General features: G+C 49.3%; 6 protein-coding genes across 6 annotated transcripts; 3 read left to right on the top strand and 3 right to left on the bottom strand.

Moving 5' to 3' along the window:
• Nucleotides 1–882: 882 nt before the first annotated feature.
• On the top strand, nt 883–1,814 carry BC939DRAFT_446373 (uncharacterized protein). Its single transcript, XM_051554947.1, has 2 exons — nt 883–1,404; nt 1,502–1,814. Exons 1-2 carry the CDS (start codon nt 945–947, stop codon nt 1,801–1,803), a joined length of 762 nt encoding a protein of 253 aa, XP_051414018.1. The 5' UTR covers nt 883–944; the 3' UTR covers nt 1,804–1,814.
• A 648-nt stretch (nt 1,815–2,462) lies between these two features.
• Nucleotides 2,463–2,816, bottom strand: BC939DRAFT_501621 (uncharacterized protein; the record flags this gene model as incomplete). The annotated part of the gene is made up of 1 exon (XM_051560184.1): nt 2,463–2,816. The coding sequence occupies one exon, from the start codon at nt 2,814–2,816 to the stop codon at nt 2,463–2,465; it is 354 nt and encodes a 117-aa protein (XP_051414017.1).
• Nucleotides 2,817–3,098: 282 nt separating this feature from the next.
• Nucleotides 3,099–4,256, top strand: BC939DRAFT_446371 (ceramidase). Its single transcript, XM_051554946.1, has 2 exons — nt 3,099–3,251; nt 3,339–4,256. The coding sequence occupies exons 1-2, from the start codon at nt 3,188–3,190 to the stop codon at nt 4,220–4,222; spliced, it is 948 nt and encodes a 315-aa protein (XP_051414016.1). The 5' UTR covers nt 3,099–3,187; the 3' UTR covers nt 4,223–4,256.
• Nucleotides 4,257–4,494: 238 nt separating this feature from the next.
• On the top strand, nt 4,495–5,609 carry BC939DRAFT_446370 (uncharacterized protein). The gene has a single exon (XM_051554945.1). The coding sequence runs from the start codon at nt 4,524–4,526 to the stop codon at nt 5,424–5,426; it is 903 nt and encodes a 300-aa protein (XP_051414015.1). The 5' UTR covers nt 4,495–4,523; the 3' UTR covers nt 5,427–5,609.
• A 1,189-nt stretch (nt 5,610–6,798) lies between these two features.
• Nucleotides 6,799–10,497, bottom strand: BC939DRAFT_475644 (transcription factor Opi1-domain-containing protein; the record flags this gene model as incomplete). The annotated part of the gene is made up of 5 exons (XM_051558520.1): nt 6,799–7,836; nt 7,935–8,170; nt 8,283–8,514; nt 8,864–8,977; nt 10,021–10,497. 5 exons carry the CDS (start codon nt 10,495–10,497, stop codon nt 6,799–6,801), a joined length of 2,097 nt encoding a protein of 698 aa, XP_051414014.1.
• A 4,762-nt stretch (nt 10,498–15,259) lies between these two features.
• BC939DRAFT_109493 (uncharacterized protein) lies at nt 15,260–16,723 on the bottom strand. The gene is made up of 6 exons (XM_051549906.1): nt 16,489–16,723; nt 16,275–16,390; nt 16,107–16,196; nt 15,599–16,005; nt 15,428–15,486; nt 15,260–15,328 (listed from the first exon to the last, which is right to left on the bottom strand). Exons 1-5 carry the CDS (start codon nt 16,589–16,591, stop codon nt 15,444–15,446), a joined length of 759 nt encoding a protein of 252 aa, XP_051414013.1. The 5' UTR covers nt 16,592–16,723; the 3' UTR covers nt 15,260–15,328; nt 15,428–15,443.
• Nucleotide 16,724: the final 1 nt, after the last annotated feature.

Here is a 16,724-nt window from a genome sequence, read left to right as displayed (position 1 = left end):
CTCCCCTCTCCAGTCAAGGGGAGAGCCCAGCGAGTACCCCATCGTGCATGCGCGGCACCTAGCATTAAGCTCTCTACTTTCGCAATGCATGAAATGCCGTTGTGCGCTACTGAAGGCGAAGAAAAGTGATTTTGCAGATCAGGCACTTGACTTCCTGAACGCATTTTTTTCTTCCTATGTACTCGGGGGCTAATGTCAAGAATTAGACTGTCGTGCGATTATCGTATATATTATTTATTTTTCCTGCAAACACGCGACTCCTATATCGCACACATGTTTGCAGTCTATCTAAACATGCTGGAATGGTTGGACAGATGGTCGGTCAATTATAAATGCATCAATGCAGACAAATGCAAACGGGTAGTCGTCTGACCAAAGATACCGCTGCACCCTTTCTCGGGTCATGAAGCTAAAAGGCTGACACTCAATCGTGCTCGTCTGAGGCTCAACCGACAGTAGCCTGATCTAATGAAAAAAAAAAAAAAAAAAAAAAAAAAGAACAGACCACTAGTTCTCTTTATCTGATCTTCAATCTCCACAAAATCTGATAAGATTTTTGTCCACTGACAGCAGCTAGGTCACTCTATGCAGTTTGCACTGCGTCGAACTGTCTAGATACTTTGCTGCAGGGCAATTAAAGACAAGGGCGAAAGCACGCGAGCTGAATTCGACCGATACTTTGTGGTATCCAAGTATCCTTGCATCTCCCCATTTAGCCCAGCCGAGCTTGGGTCCATCCGCATTTCGGGTCATAGTTTGTCTCGTCCTTCTGTAAATCCTGCTGCTACGGCTGCGGCTGCTGATGCGCAGCCCCCGCTGTCGAGACTTGATCTGTGGCGACTTTCTCCGCATCTCTTCATCGGACAGCTCACCTGCCTAGTCCCTGCTTGTTTCTGGCTTTGAATTCTGAGGCCCTGTTGCCTATCAGGGTCTTTAATCTATCCATGACATTGTCGGCAAGCCAAGCAGCCGCCTCTGAATGTTTTCTGTGTATCGTCCATCACTTTGATTCCATGCACCAGATAGGTTCTATGGACTCATCAGAACTCGATCCTTGCTATTCTCATTATTGGTCCTCTGTTCCACCACCGGCTGGTCCTCTTATGGATGTTCCTCGAACAGCGTCAAGAGTCTGGACACTCCAGTTAACGTTCAAAACTTGTTCCAATGAGAAATTCTTCTCATCATTCATTCACTCCCAGATCAAGGCGTCCAGCTGGGTCTTAAAATCCGGCGCAATTCCAGGACCATTGACATCTGAAAACAGATGCGAGCTATCAGGATGTATGGTTGACCAAGGTGTCGTTTTCGATGCCCATTCGTACGGCCTCGTCAATTCTGAACATCGCCCCATCTATCTTCGATCCAGGTGTTCCTGCGCTGAGCCAGACAAAGTCGTCGCAGGTATCGGCTCGCATCTGCAAGATGAGCGATTGAAGGAGCTAACCGAGAAGAAAGTTCATGATGAGATTCTTTTTACAACGAACAACTCTATTGATAGGAGTAGGTTCGGGTTCGTTTGCATCCTTTGTCAGCTCCACTGTGTGGTGTATTGTCCTATGCAAACACACTTTGGTTGCGCAGCTGTTGAAGGCCAATGTCTTCGAAAACCGGGGGGACAGGGGGAGATTCTCTTGGAGACGTTGTCAAAGGCTTTGCGAAGGTCACCCCCAGATTAGTCACTCTTCTGGTCCACAGCCTTGTCGATCCCACCGCTCGAGATTCACCAAGTTCCTCTTCTCGTGCTCCACCTTTCTTTCTTGGCCTGTTCTACAGGTAGAACAGACTTTATCAGATCTTTAGTCTGGCTTTCCATAGATTTACATAAAATTTTCATACATGAAACACTAACTGTTGGGCGCAGCGCCTTTCTTGGGTCCATACTTCCTCCCGTTGTATATGGCGAACAGTTTTGAATCGTTATTGAGGTCATAGTCATAGTCATCGTCCTCGTACGCGCGCTCTGGGGTTTCGTTCTCTGGATCCTCAATATCACTCTTGCCAATGCGGTCATCCTCCTCATCATCAAAATCGTTTTTGTCCTTGTTCCCACCCCCCTTATTGCTGTGTTGCAACAACTCCCTCCCCTCCTCCTCCTCTGCTTCCTCTTCTTCGCTTTCATCCTACACGTCCTGTACATCTTCCAGATCATCCTCCTTTTTGCTTCGGTGTGAGTGTATCCGCACTTGTTGTCGGTAATGATGAGGCGATCGTACCGGAGAACGGCTTAGTAGTCGATAGTCAGAGAATACGCGCAGGAGATGTGCTAACAGCAGCAGCAGCAGTTGCCACAGTAGCCGACGAAGGCGGCGGAAATATATGTATATGGTTGTGATAACACTTTCCACTGAAGAAACAACATCCTCGACCGGCTGGGTCGATGTTGACTTCATGCCCGTTGTTGCTAGTAGAGCTACTGCTGTCGATACTCTTGTCAGTTTGAACGTGGATCGTCGTCTTTCTCAGATGTAGTTGTTGTTGTTGATGTGATCTCCAATGTTGTAGCTATCTTTATTCCTGGCGTGGTTGTCACGGATTTCTCTATTGGCGTGGTTGTGGATGTCACTGCTTTGATCGGAGCGTGAGTGGTCTTTGCCCGTAGTCGATACCTCTTCCGCTAGGGACAATGTCGTCTGCGAGACATTTCTACGTAGGGACAGCGCCAGTGATGTTGACAACGACAATATTTCCTTCGTCGTAACCACTCCTGCCGAATCTGTCGTCTCTGCCTTGTTGATAGATTGAAAAAACACAGATAGTATCGACACTAACAATCGCGACGGCCTAACGTTTGAGGCAGTAATCGTCATGTTCATCTTCGCGACAGTGGGCGTGGCATTCACGCCGATTTGTGTTGGAACAGGCGGGCATTTCGCAGGCGTTGCTGAGGTGGGCAGAAGATGGCACTGAAAATGATGAGGCCCAGCAAGGCGGGTGCTGTGAGTAGCAAAGGCACTATGGGCAGCAATATAGTTTCTATCTATCTCCTTCGTTCCCTCATAATTATTTTTTAAAGGTACATGTCGAGTCAAGGCGGAAGGGGTCGCGAAGGAGGATCTGCAAGCTACACGACAATCTGCAGGTCGCACATCATACTAAGAACGCGTCCCGAACCTTCTCTTTTTCTGGACTGTGCCTCCACTACAAGATCATCAGCCTCAGCTCCGCTCTCATTCATCACAACAAGATGGGCATCAGTAACAGCGATGGCTACTGGGGGCCACCCACCTCTTCGATTGACTGGTGTGAAGGTAACAGCCATCTCATTCGAATGACCCGCTTCAGTTCGATAAACCCAAAACTCACACTTATCCTCAACTGTTGTTTTCGACCTGCAGAGAACTATGTGGTATCCTATTATATCGCTGAGTTCTTCAACTCGTTCTCCTCTTTCGCCATGATCCTTCTCGGAGAAGCTGCCTGTTACTCAATTGGTCGCCTGCAGTCTTCCATGGCATCCAGCGGTACAACATCCTCCTCCGGCGGCAGCTCCTCTCATACCACTCCTGGAGTAGCGGCACCAAGTCTCTTCCGCTTCAAACTGGCCTTCCGCACAATCACCGTTGTCGGCATTGGCTCCTTCCTCTTTCATGCCACGCTCCTTCACCACATGCAGATGCTCGATGAACTCCCCATGCTCTACTCCGTTCTCGCCCTATTCTTCTGTCTAATCGAGTCTCGCTTCGGCCCCCAGCCTGCCTGGTTTCCGATCCTCCTCACCGTCCATGGTATGCTCGTCACCTTCTTGGTCGCGTTTACAGAAGGGAACACGCAGTTCTACAGCTTCCATGTGACTTTTGGGTCATTGGAATTTGTTACTCTCTACCTCGTCTATCGTGTCTACAGAGCTAGAAAGGCAGAGTATCCAGATGTGAAGCAGGCCTTCGAGGTCGGCATTGGGCTGTATGCGCTTGCGATTGCGGTATGGATGATAGACTTGAACTTTTGTGAGGCACCGTTGCTGGCGTGGTTGCCACAGGGTCTTCAGATGCAGATCCGGGATGCGACGTCGGGTAGGTGGATTGTTATGGACTTGTACCTGCACGCGTGGTGGCATACTTTTGTCAGCATGGGGTTGTACCTGCTGTCGACAGTCATCATGTTGGACGGGCTTATTGTTCAAGGCTGGAAACCCAAGATCGAGATGAAAGCCGGAGGATGGTTACCGATGGTCACGGTAGTGGGTGCCATAGACAAGACCGCGTCGAAAAAGAACGAGTGATGATATTTTCACATAATAAAGAAGTAATGCACACATATCGTCTTTTACCCTCCTCTGGTTCCTTCGAGCCATTGAGAATATGAACAAGTGGTCGTTGAAGATGGAAATTCAGGCTGATCCAGCTCACACTAATCTTTCTGTTGTATTATTTGGGCGTAGGCGGGCTGGGCGAGGCCACATTCCAACAACCACCAGCCTTTTCGTTCAACGGTTCTCGGATAGTTTTAGCCCGCCTGCCATAAAACCCCTACTCTTTTATATTTTCCTCACATATTCTACCGACCACTATCACCACCATTCAATGTATCATTATCATTCAGTCCCCAGTCAGGATCCAGCCAGTGCTCCTGTGTCTCCCTCACAAGCGGAATCGCAGCATGATCTCTTCACGAAAGCAGCATACAAAAAGACTGGCTCGCTTGGGCGTCATCCCTGGGTCATTCTGAGTCTCCCCTTTTCGATTGCTCTCCTCATCTCCGCAAGCGTCTACTATCTCTCGATTGCGCCTATACATCTCTCGCCCAGAGCCCAAGCCCTGCGCAATCATCGGCCATTGCAGCAGCAGCAACAGGGGCAGATGTCGAACCTTGGAGGCGAGAGATGGACGCTATTTGGACTAGGCTCTGCTGTCCCTCCGTCTTCGTCATGGCATTGGCTCCCACTTCAGCTGACAGGGGAAGATGAGAAAATGGCGGATGAAGAGGCAGAGGACGGACAGATCATTGCCGACTGCAAGGTGACCGAGATCGGTATTGCCGTGATCGAGGCTGACGAGCAACCCAGCGGTATCATAGACGCGACATTTTATGACATTGAAAGTGAGACTGGCGACGACGAGCAGGAGGAGAAGAAGGAGGAAGAGGACGATGGCGAAGAAGGCGAGGAGGAAGAGGAAGAAGGCGAGGAGGAAGAGGACGAAGATGAGGGGGATTACGATGATTATGACGGCGAATATGGCTACAAGGACGCGGAGGAGGAGAAGGAAGACAGGGTAGCCAAAGTGTTCAAGCAGATCGCCGACGAACTCGAAGAGCTCGCAGAAATGACCCAGGGTGTCCAAACTAAAATCCTTGACGCGTTCCCAAACGCCATGGAAGCCGTCATCGGTGCTCTAAAATCCGTCACCCATCTATATCCACGTTTCACCAAACGCAACACAGACGCGACCGTTGGCAACAACGACGATGCCAGTCATCCCTCGTAAATTCCTGTCCCTTGACTAGGCGCAGAAGAACACGAGGAGAGCGGTCTATAGCGTCCTTAAACCGGCGGCTACGCCAGCCAGACCAGCAGCAGCAGCAGTAAGACCCAGGAGAGCAAGCACAAGACTTTCCAAAATCCTGAAAAATAAAAAAATAAACTAACCTGAACAGCATCGGTAGCACCCGACCTTCACTGCACCCCCAAAACCTGTCTCCCTGGAGGGTGCCTCCTTGACGGGCGAACAGGAGTACGAAAGTGTGGATGAGGAAAATCCTAAGGGGCTTCCTTATGGCCAGTTTCGGCATCGGGTACCTAGACCATTACCAGTTTATGGACTATAACGACAAGCTCATCAAACCAGTTGTCTCCAATGACAAGACACAACGCTTCCAGGATAACAAGATCCATAAGCGCGATTGCCAACACCGATGACGCGATCCGCCGGTAGCAAAACTCGAGAAGCTTCCTTTCCAGCCGATAAGGGAACTAATGCAGCAGGAATACTCCCGCCAGGTCCACCACACAAAGATCCCTATCCTCACCCGCACCCCTGGGACTCGGACCCTTGATACCATGAATCAGATTGCGATGATGTTACCCCTGCAGATCAGAAACATTGGTTTTGGAACCTGGACTAGGCCCTCTCAACCGCCATGGTCGCTTCGAGAATGATCTATGGCGGTAGTGGCCGAGGAAGATTTCAAGGATAAGGATGCAGCAGCGTTTCTGTCCTCGCTGTCGCTATGGCCTGAACGAGGATCATGGGATCATGGAGGGGGGGGGAAGCTGCAAAGGGTTTGTTAGCGGAAGTCCTGACATTAGATGTACAGTAGCCCATTGAAGCCTGGAGTGATGAATTACTCTATCGATACTCGCACTATGACCAGCATCAAGCACATTCTCAGAGAACACATGAAATAAAAGAGTATATTTTCCAAAAAAAAAAAAAAAACATCCTGGGATAACAAAAACACTATGGACAGTAGAATACAACAATGACAACACCTACAAAAAAAAAAGTAAGGGCTATCAAAAACTTTGGGGAGGCTAGAATACAAGATAATATCAATAAAGGAATCAAAAAAAAAAAGGAAAAAAAGAAAAGATAGAGTGAAGCCGTAAGATCGATCACTCCTAGAAAAGGTGTAGACATAATACAAAGCAGCTTGCTGTTTGTTTCTCCTTTGTTCGCCTGTAATGTCGGTTTGGTGAGAGTTGTGTTCGTGGCAAGTGGGCGATTGATGGTATTATCACAAACTGTGTAGGCAAGATCACCCCTCCTTTCTCTCGATTTCCCGCTTAGTTTCCATGGGACCAAGGAGGATTCCCAATATGCCTTGAAGGAAAGGAACCGACAAAGAGATGAATCGCTTTTAGTTCGGCTCCTGCTTGATCGCATGAGGATCCGCGCCGTTGCTCTGTCCAAGTCCAGCAACCATCTCAGCGCTCTCGCCTCTCTTCTTACGACGACGGACCGCGTTGCCCTGGGCATGCGTTCCAGATCCCATGCTCCGCTTCAGAGGCGCATGGCCGTTCGCATGACCACGCATAATCTCATCCTCACTATCGTCCATTGTCACGGGCACATCCTCCTCGTCACTGCCCGAGTCCTCATCTCCAGACATGGCGCTCTTCTGGCGGTACGCGTGGCGGGCATTGTGGTTATCGCGGCCCCCCATCCTTGGCGATCCCTTCAGGCTGCGGGACGGAGATCCCACTCCGTTCGTGTGCGTATTATGGCCGTTGCTGCCGTTGGTGCCATTCGAGGAATGCTGTGTCTGGCGCAATGAGTATTGCTCAAGTCCAGTGCTAGAACTGCCACTGCTTCTCTCCGAGCCAGGGAACCCACCGGGCATGCCGTTAGGTGCGCCCGGGAATCCAGTCGGTGCCCAACTGGGCAAGCCTTCGCTGTTGTTCTGGGGATTCATTCCCACATATCGCAGTTTGTCCATCCAGTTCTCAGCCTTGTCCACAGAGTCCCTGAAGATAGAGGCCACAGACTTGAGCATATCAGACGACTCGTGCGCAAGAACCAAGACCTTGGTCGCCCGCTCCGAGGTCTCATTCAGGGCCGCCTGCTGCTCAGGGTTGTGGTCAGATTGAGGACCCAGTGAGGGCGAACCCATGGGTGTGGAGGGGACGGATTCATTGTTGATCGTAGCCCAGCGGACGGGCATGGAGAGGATGAACTGGCGCACACTGATCTTGGCCTGATCTGGTAAGCAGGCGCCAGCATATCGCGACACCACATTAATGACCTTACGAAGCGTCTCGACGACCTCCTTCTTGATCGACGCCAATGTCGACGCGGCGTTTGAGGGAATCATGGCAGTGCTCTGCGAGGGATTGGCCAAAGACACCAAGAACTGTCGAAGCAGGCCGATTTGATGGTCAATGTGATGAACGGCATACTACGGAACGCAAGAAACAAACAGAGGAATCATGTTAGTATGGGTTGCCTAGCTTTGTTGGGACGCATTGCACTCACATAACGCTTTGTATTATTTACCTGAAGCCACTGCAAGCAGTACTTGAGACTCTTCATGCTCTCCTCGCTAAAGATGGCCACACCAGCTGCCGAAGCAGTACCGACTGTGGCCACCACACCCCTCCAACCCGAGAACTGCTGAGATGGAGCCGAAGAGAGGGCTCCGACCTGCTGCTGTTGTTGTTGGGGGTAATAGCCATTGACATACTGGAAACTGCGCTGACTGGATTGCGAATCCGATCGTTGTCTCAACGTGACTAATACAGCAAGGCAAACAGAAAAAGAAAAAGAAAAACAATCAACCTGGTCAGCAAAGGCACATCCTGAGGCTGTACCAACCCTTGTTACTTAAACGACTGTTCATCTTACCATCTTCATGCCTATTGGCGCGTGACCGAAGGATATCAAAGCTGGGCCGGGAGCTGGTGTTGGAGGAAGAGGTGCTGTCGATGCTGTCGCGCCGTGAGCGGTATGGAAAGTATGAACCATTACCATTCGGTGCTCCATTGAGACCATTCTCAGGGCGGACAATGTCGTTGGAAGAGCGCGCCGAGTTGGTTGGCGAAGGCAGTACTTGCGCATCCGACTTTGAGGGATAGACCTTTTAATTATTTAAGAGAGCAAAAGGAGAAGAAAAAAAAACGCGTTAGGCCCATTCCATAGGATCAGAAGAACAGCACAAACATAGCCCCTAAGATGAATGCATAGATAGAGATGATGAATTTTTTGAAGATAAGGGTAGACAATGTCATGAAGGATCAAATGATACCATGCATACACATCCTCAGGGGGACAATCCTCCCCCCCCCTCTCCTCCTCCTCCTCCTCCTCCTCCCCTCCCCTCGGATGATACTTGTATACACAAACCCACGACACGCGACCTTGGCCTCATTGCCACCAAGAATGACGCCAATCAAAAAGGACGAACAAACGAAAAATAGACACCGTACCTTGTCCAACTGGCGACACGCAAAGTCGTCGAGCTGGCCCAGCTTGGGCTCCAGTTTATCGAACACGGGCTTGGACAGCGACTTGACACCGGACTCGACCATCTCGGCGCCATACTGTCATCGAGGGCGGAAAAGTAAAAGTAGAGAAGGTTAGGATTAAGATGCAATATAAAAGCATCGACCATTGATAGATAGATAGATAGATAGATGAGCAGTGCAGAGATGAGCACAGCAATAATAGTCCCCTTTCACTGGCACACGTAAGAGCCGCAAATAATTGAACACATGCACACACCCTTGCTCCGCACCGCTGACAGCCCAGACCACAATAATAAATACATTCATTAATTATACGAACACACAAAATGTATTACAAGTAGGACTAATGGGTATAGCCGGGCTGATAGAGTGAGAGAGGAGGCTCTCAAATAACAAACAGGCTTTCATTCATTCATTCATTCATACAAACAATCCAACCCCACCCCACGGAATGATACTACAGGCCGCAGAGCAGAGCAGAAATCAAGTCGGATGGTATGCAAGACAATCGCGGCGGCGTGGAGAATAAAAAGAAAATGCAATATAGCTTGAGGAATTAACAAATACCCCTTCTCCACGCCCATCATCCCCCACACATCGCCACATCCCCACGGGGCAAGACATGATTGCATGACAAAATGAGGATACTATGCGATGTCGGTTGATGCACAAGTACAAGCACAAGCATGGGAGAAGGTGGAGTAGAAGAAGAGGTACCACTCTTCAGGGTGTGGCATATAGGGTTGAGCAGAAGGGATAATTAAAAGGAATAGAAATGCCCACTGACTGACGACAGTCGCATCACTCAGGGCAGGGCAGGGTAGACTAGGAAGAGGGCAGAGCAGGGGTGGGCATGTGTTTGCGAGAAGAACGTGCATGCGCATGTGTACAAGTGAGCACTTGGGCGATAATGTCGACATAGGGTGAGTAAGACCAAAAACCAAATCGAGCATGTCCTATTCTATCCTACTCAACGATACCATGCCATGCCCCGACTCAACAAATTATATCAGAAACAGCCAAACTCCACACACAAACGCACAAATCCCCTCCCCACGCACGCAACCACAAAGACGACGACGATGAATACCCTCCCCGGTCTAGTCTGGTCTTCTTACCTTCATAACCTTGCTGTTTTGCTTGCCCGATTCATAGGCCTTCAATGCCGAGTTCACAATCGGAAAACTCGACATCCTCGACATGAATGGAGTATTCGGGGCCGCAAACGCGCCATTCGAGGTCACCGAGGATGCCGATGATGTGCGCGCAGCATTGGCCATATCTCCGAGTGCCTCTGCTGCAAGCTGCTCGTCCGCGTCTCGTGCGCTGGCTTCAAGTCCGGGCCTGGATCGTGGCGAGTCGTCAAGTTCCTCAAACTCATCTGAAGAATGACCGCTGTGGTGGTCGTTGTGGCCGTTGCTCTGTCTGTAGCGGCCAGCGTTATCGTCAGCGTTGAGATCTAATGGGTCCTGGTCGAGCTCCTCCTTGACGTCGTGATGATGGTTCAGCTCGTCGTCCGAGTCGTTTTGTTGGCAGAGTTGGGATATGGACATGGGCTGAGCCTTGGTCTGATCCCTTGCAGGGGCTGGCGGCATGGTCGTATGAGTGAGTGCAAGAAGAGGGATTGGTAGGGGCTGTGAAGGAGACTAAGGGTTGCTGTTGTGGTTGTTGTTGTTGGCTGGCGAAGGCGGGTCTTTCGAAGACTTGATAGATATGCGGTGTATCTATTTGTCGGATTCAGAAGGGGTGCGCAAACAAAAAAAAAAAGGTGTGAAAAAATTAAAGGTGTGAAAAAGAGCGATGATTCGACTCTTTCGATGAGGAAGGGAGTGAAGGAGAGATGAGTGAAGAAGAGCAGATCAAAAAGGGAAAAGGGGGAAGGAGAGGAGAAAGTGAGAAAGTGAGAGAGAAGGGGCGGGAGAGAGAAAGAGAAACAGTAATGGACTCTTAGGTGAAGACGTATGAATGAATGTATCAAGGATGTTTGTGCGATAAATACAACAGAATGAGCAAAGGGCGAGAGAGAAGAGAAGAGAGAGAACAGAGAGAGCAGCTGAGAAGAGAAAGAAAAGAGATAGCGAGGGAGTGCCTGTGTGTGTAATGTGTACGAGCGGAGCGTGGAGTACGCAAAAACCAAATTTGTGGGGTTTGGAGAAAAATATTAAGGTTGGGCCCATCCGCGACCCCTCCTCTCTCGCCCACTCAACTCACTCTTGCTCCAAGCGAAGGAGCCCTCGCTCTCTCTCCTCCTCTCTCTCTCCACGCGCGCCTGCCTGCGCTTCATCCTCTTCTTCCCACTCTTGTTTCCCGCTGGGTTCCCTTGATTTATTTGTTGTTTGATGCTGGGAATTGTGGGCGTACATAGATATACCTGGACACTAGGACCGATAACCATCTTTCCCTCTTTGCAACACATGCACACAAGAACATCATCATTTTTATACAAATATAGTCTCGCTCGTTTCTACGCATTCTCCACGATCCAATTGGGGGACAAAATTGTTGATGCTTAAAATCGACTGCCAAGCAGCGAAAGGGCAAAAGAATATCTCTCCAATAGACATATGATAAAGCCTGAACACATCGCTGGGGGAGGTGTTGATACACGACGAACCACAGGACAGAACAGCAAAAGCGCAAGGGAAAAATGTCCCGAGGCAGCACATGTCTCGTTCAAAGAAAGGTGCTCTCTGGAGTATACCTCCTGCGGTACCGAGCAGCTGGCTTTTTTTTTTGTTTCCCTACCGTTTTTGACTGGCCAGCAGTGAGGAAGACGAGAACAGCTATTGCAAGTAGCAAGTTATAAAGAAAGAGGATGAAAAGTGGTAACCGTGGAAAAATGAAGTGGGTGAATGAGGCGACAGAAAAAAAGACGAATGAACAAAAAAAACAAAAAAACGGCGAAAGCGTGTGTGTGTGTGTGTTTGCCGGAGGAAGCAGCAGCAAACGAATGCTTGGGGGAGATGTTGGCCCATACGCGCATCAAAAAGAACTGACCCTGGTCCTTTTTTTTCTTTTCTTTACCCCTTTCACATGCTCCCCAACCTCTCCCTCTCGAATCTCAAATATCTTTTGATCTGAGATAAAGTTATCTTGATTTTAGGGAGGGTAAGGGGGCCGAATGAACCCCACCACGCTCACCCCACATCCATCTGGACACCTTTCTTGGCAAACAGGAACCCAAATGGCGCCCATACCCCTGTGATCCTATGCCTATGTCCCATCCTAAATAAAACAGAAAAGAAACAGGGTCTACTCTTGCGATGCACATCCCGGGGCTACTCTGGAACACTCACAAGATTGTTCAAAGCGACCTGGTCTCTGTCACTCTCTCACACACACCTCTCTCCACAAAAGAACACCCAAAAGACTCTTGCTCCACATTTCCGAAAAATATGGCCTGCGTTACCGCTGGAGTCTCAATCTATCCCGTAGAAAACATAATTTCACACGCACTCCTCCTCATATTTTCAGTCCAGACCAGACCAAACCAAACCCAGATTGCACGCGTTCTTGCTTTTGTCTACCACACAAAATACTCTACTATACAACCACATGAGTATGATAGCTCTGGTAGCCCGTATCGAACACTGCAAGCACGGGTACCGAATGGTATGCGACCAGTTTTGTGCGACCCGAAACAACTACTTTAGGTCTTTTTTTTACCCGCAAGAAACCTATTATGGCTGTGCGGCTCGGCTAATGGATTGCCTTCTCTCCATCCTTCGCTTTCACACGCAGATCATGCTTTGCTTTGCGGTGCTTGCTTTGCATGAGACTAGACTTTACTGCATGCTTCAATCATCTCTTTGCCACTCCATAGTCCATCGCTATCACGCAAGAATAAATAGTCGTTTCTATGCAGATCCGTTAGTGGGAACTCATGCAACCGAAGCATCTATCCGGCCTGAATGTCGTACAATAGTAACAGTGTCAACCTCAGCTCTTCATTATGCAAAATAATCATGTCATACCACATCGAAAAGATCAAAGTCAGAGAAACATGTACTTTGACATGAGGAAGAACGACTGCAGAGTGCTTTATTGGATCGGAGCATTCGTGTATCCACCGTTTTCTGATACCGGTGTTCGACCTGCGAAATCCTGCAATCTCGGTCGCTTCGTCGCCAACTTCTTCATTTTCTGTTGAGCAGCCATTGCAACAGCAGTCAGTGGATCCATGGCTGGAGTGGCCGGACCTAGTGGATTCGAAGGAGCCGACGCAGAAGGAGAATCCAGCGACGTGACAGAGTTCAACACCGCTGCGATAGACGACCCCTGCGCGCCGCGGGAGCCCCAATAGGCCTTCAACAGACACCCGTCATCGCCCAGCTGGGCGAGGTACTCCTGCTCCGACTCTTCAATCTCCTCGCGCGTCGGCGGTTGCGTGACCAGGTACGGAACCGGCTGCGTCTTTCCAGTCATGCTGACCATGATCTCGCCATTGAGCCCTGCTGTCGATGGATCATAGTTCGTATCATCATTATTGGCACCACCAGTAATGTTGACGGGGTTGCCGATATGACCTCCTCGGAATCCTCCTGACCCTCCTCTCCCACGCCCTGCGGGACCTCCTCCTCGACCGGCGCGATTGTTGTCAAACCGTCCTCCGCGACCGCCGCGTCCAGCACCGACTCCCCATGTGCCCTTATTACGGTTCCAGCCATCGCCACCAAATTCTCCTCCATCGACATTGGGACCCGCACCAGCAGTGTAAAGATGGGGCAGAGCAGCACGCTTATTAGGCGGCACAAGAGTCAACTTCACCGTCTGGTGATCCAATCCCTTTGGTGTAATCTTGGTTGCAATCAGCCTCGCCGCCTATGTCAATATAGGAATAGATACGGCATTAGAATATCAGCAAAAAAAAAAAAAAAAAAAAAAAAAGGGGGGGGGGGGAGGGACGTTTGCACGAGTCAGCCCATCCTACCTCAACATGGCTCGGCGACACGGACTTGAAGCGTTGGCCAATCATCCACAGGTCCGCCAAGGTGACCTGAGCGCTCTCGCGAAATCGTTGTTGTTGAGGCGAGATCGTTGACTGTGGCAACTCCCCAGGAAGTACCAAAGGACGCGCATCCGCTATCAATGCGTCCAGTACTCCCTGTATTGTCGTTAATCCTGCACTGTCAACGCTACTTTTGCAGATGGCGCTCTTGAACTTTTGGATGTGTACATTATGTGCAGGCTATTTTTTTTTAAAAAAAAAGTGTCAATTCGAGTAAAATCCTTCAAGGTCTCAGAAACCTATGTTCAGTTATAGCAAGGGCGCTGACTTACAAGAATAGGATGTATGCGCTCGCCTTCCCATTGGACCAGCCATCGGGTCTCGAGATCGAGCTTTGATGTTGTGTGCACCAGCGCCATGTTAACACCCTCTGAGCTTGGTGCATCCTCCGCAGCGTTAACATTCGCGCTTTCACCCTCAGTCTGAAATGTAGCCTTCTGTTTCAATGCTGAAGGAATAATCTCCGTAAATGTATTGCCCTCCTGCTCAAAATAATCTGCTCCTAAAGTGATTGTATTGGGTCGAATGATGGCATTTACAAAATCCTAATGAGATGTGATCGGGCAAGGAGCCGTTAGGTGTCATCCAACCAGGACGTCTAGACGCCAACAAGATAATCTACCCATGACTTACCTCAAGGTGATGATTATGTGAAGATGCATTCAGTTTTCGTTTCAATTCAGATTGCAATGCTTCTTCTGTTGAAAAGATGCGCGGATCCGATGATGTATGAAGACAGTGAACAAAGAGCTGGCCGTCGTGATCGAAAAGAGCCATCGAAGCAACATCATCCGAGTTCAAAGTTTTTAGGAGATGCACGGACCCTGTAATCCACAAAATGATGCAGGTAAGTCCTTTTGTTATGCATTTTCATGCAGCGCCTATGCACTGTACATCAGTAATCCTTACCATGCACGAAAGAAAAGAATGATGAAACAAACGTTGATGGCGATATTGACACTAAATGCGCGCATTGAGTAGGCAATACTTCCATAATTCAATTGGTGTTGGAGAATATATGGTCGGTTAGTACTCTTCGTCCCTGATGTAGCAATACACGTGCGAATACGCGGAGGAAATTCAAATGGCAAGCACTCACGAGAACTCTTTGCGCATTCTACTCCGTAGTCCAGTTCTATTGCCTGTCGAACATTTCGAGGGGTCATCTGAAGGGTAGTAGCTATTTCGTTGCTGGTGTCCGTGTCTGTTTTCTTTCGGTATAGCGCCTGGGTATGATCTGTCCTATAAAAGAGGTCTATAGGCATTGCTCTGTCGTAGCGCTGTAAAGGTGGATTATGAAGTCGAAGAAGTTGCACATCCTTGTGCCGAAGGAGATATAGATTGGTGAGCGCCTTCGCTGTCGAATTCTCGTCCTCTGCGATAACCGAATACACTGAAGCCGTGCAGTTCCTCGAAATCTGTTTAGACAATAGTAGGCCGAAATGCGAAGTAAGCACTCTTGAATAACAGAAGCCTTGCCTTTTGAGTGATTTTTGATCAGTCAGCAAAGTACCCACCTGCTCCTTGGAAATATCAGTAAACCTTTGAGTCTTCTGGGTACATATCCGCACAAAGTCTACATGGATATTGACGACTCTAGAGCATTAGCGCATTCAAGATGCATATCAAGTATTAGAGAATAGTCTTTCGTTTGAGCGCGTCCAAGCTGGTGAGTATCTTCCGCCTACTTTGTGCTCCTCAGGGCATCCTGCAGTGTTTGAAGTGCTTCTACGAGGATTTTGCGTATATCCAGGTCGCCGTATCGCCATCCTTTGTCATGTTCACTGGCCACAGTCATATCATTATCCATAACCGTATCCTCTTCGCCTTCTCTGGGCTGGTCCTCGGGCAGGTCCTCGGGCTGGTCCTCCATGTCCGTTAGGACCATTATTACATTAGCTGTTATGCTTGAGTGATGGGGCGTAGTCTGCGCGCTGGGTGCAGATCCTGGTTGTTGAGAAATCGGCTCTAGGATATGTGCGATGGCGCCCTGCAATGCCAACAATATCCAACCCTTGGAGGTCGCCGCGATCTCCTGTTCGTTCATTGCAGCTGCATCTTCCTGGTGCTGGAGCTCTTGCAGATGATATGATATCTATGGATAGCACCAAAATCGGCACACGAAGTTAGCAAACGCTGTTACATAAGTGAAATAATAGCTCTTACAGATGAAGACAGAGGCAACGATCTGCTTACATGTCCTAAGCTCTGCTCCTGTACTGTCCATGCATTCAATATAATGCTGTTGTAAATCGCTGGACCCCCAGGTGCAACATGCACCGAGATCTAGATAAAGGGATCAGGCGTGGTTAGTAACCATCAAGCAACACCCGTGTAAGTTCAAACGAAATGAAGAGGCCGTACCTGCGATTTTTGCCCAACGGGCGAGAGGTCCCACGCTAGCCGCGAGTACTGTAATGCTGCGTGTACGAAGCTCGACCACATTGAGCATGGTTCCGGCTCGAACTCATCATCACTGTCTATAAGTCGATCGCCAGAAAGTTGATGGAGTCAGGTCAAACATGGAACTGCAATGGCCCTCTGCTCCAGATGCCGCTGCTCACTTTTTCACAAGTACCTTCGTCTGCTGCCTCGTCCTTCTTCGTGTTGTCATAGCACGCCTTCCTGCGAGCCTGCGGACTGTGGTCCAATAGTAGAATGGTCCTGTGAATGCTGATCATTGTCGCGTTGAAGGACGATGCTTCTTTTACAACACGCCCTGAAATGGTATCAGACGGTGGCTTTGGTCTTCTGGTCTTTTGCGCGGAACTGTTCTTCACTGGCGCACAGACACATAAAGGCAGGGAGCAACAG

This window comes from Gamsiella multidivaricata, assembly GCF_025024155.1.
Source record: "Gamsiella multidivaricata strain RSA 2152 chromosome Unknown BC939scaffold_20, whole genome shotgun sequence".
NCBI classification, from domain to species: Eukaryota; Fungi; Mortierellomycota; class Mortierellomycetes; order Mortierellales; family Mortierellaceae; genus Gamsiella; species Gamsiella multidivaricata.
This window is presented reverse-complemented; position numbering and strand designations above follow the sequence as displayed.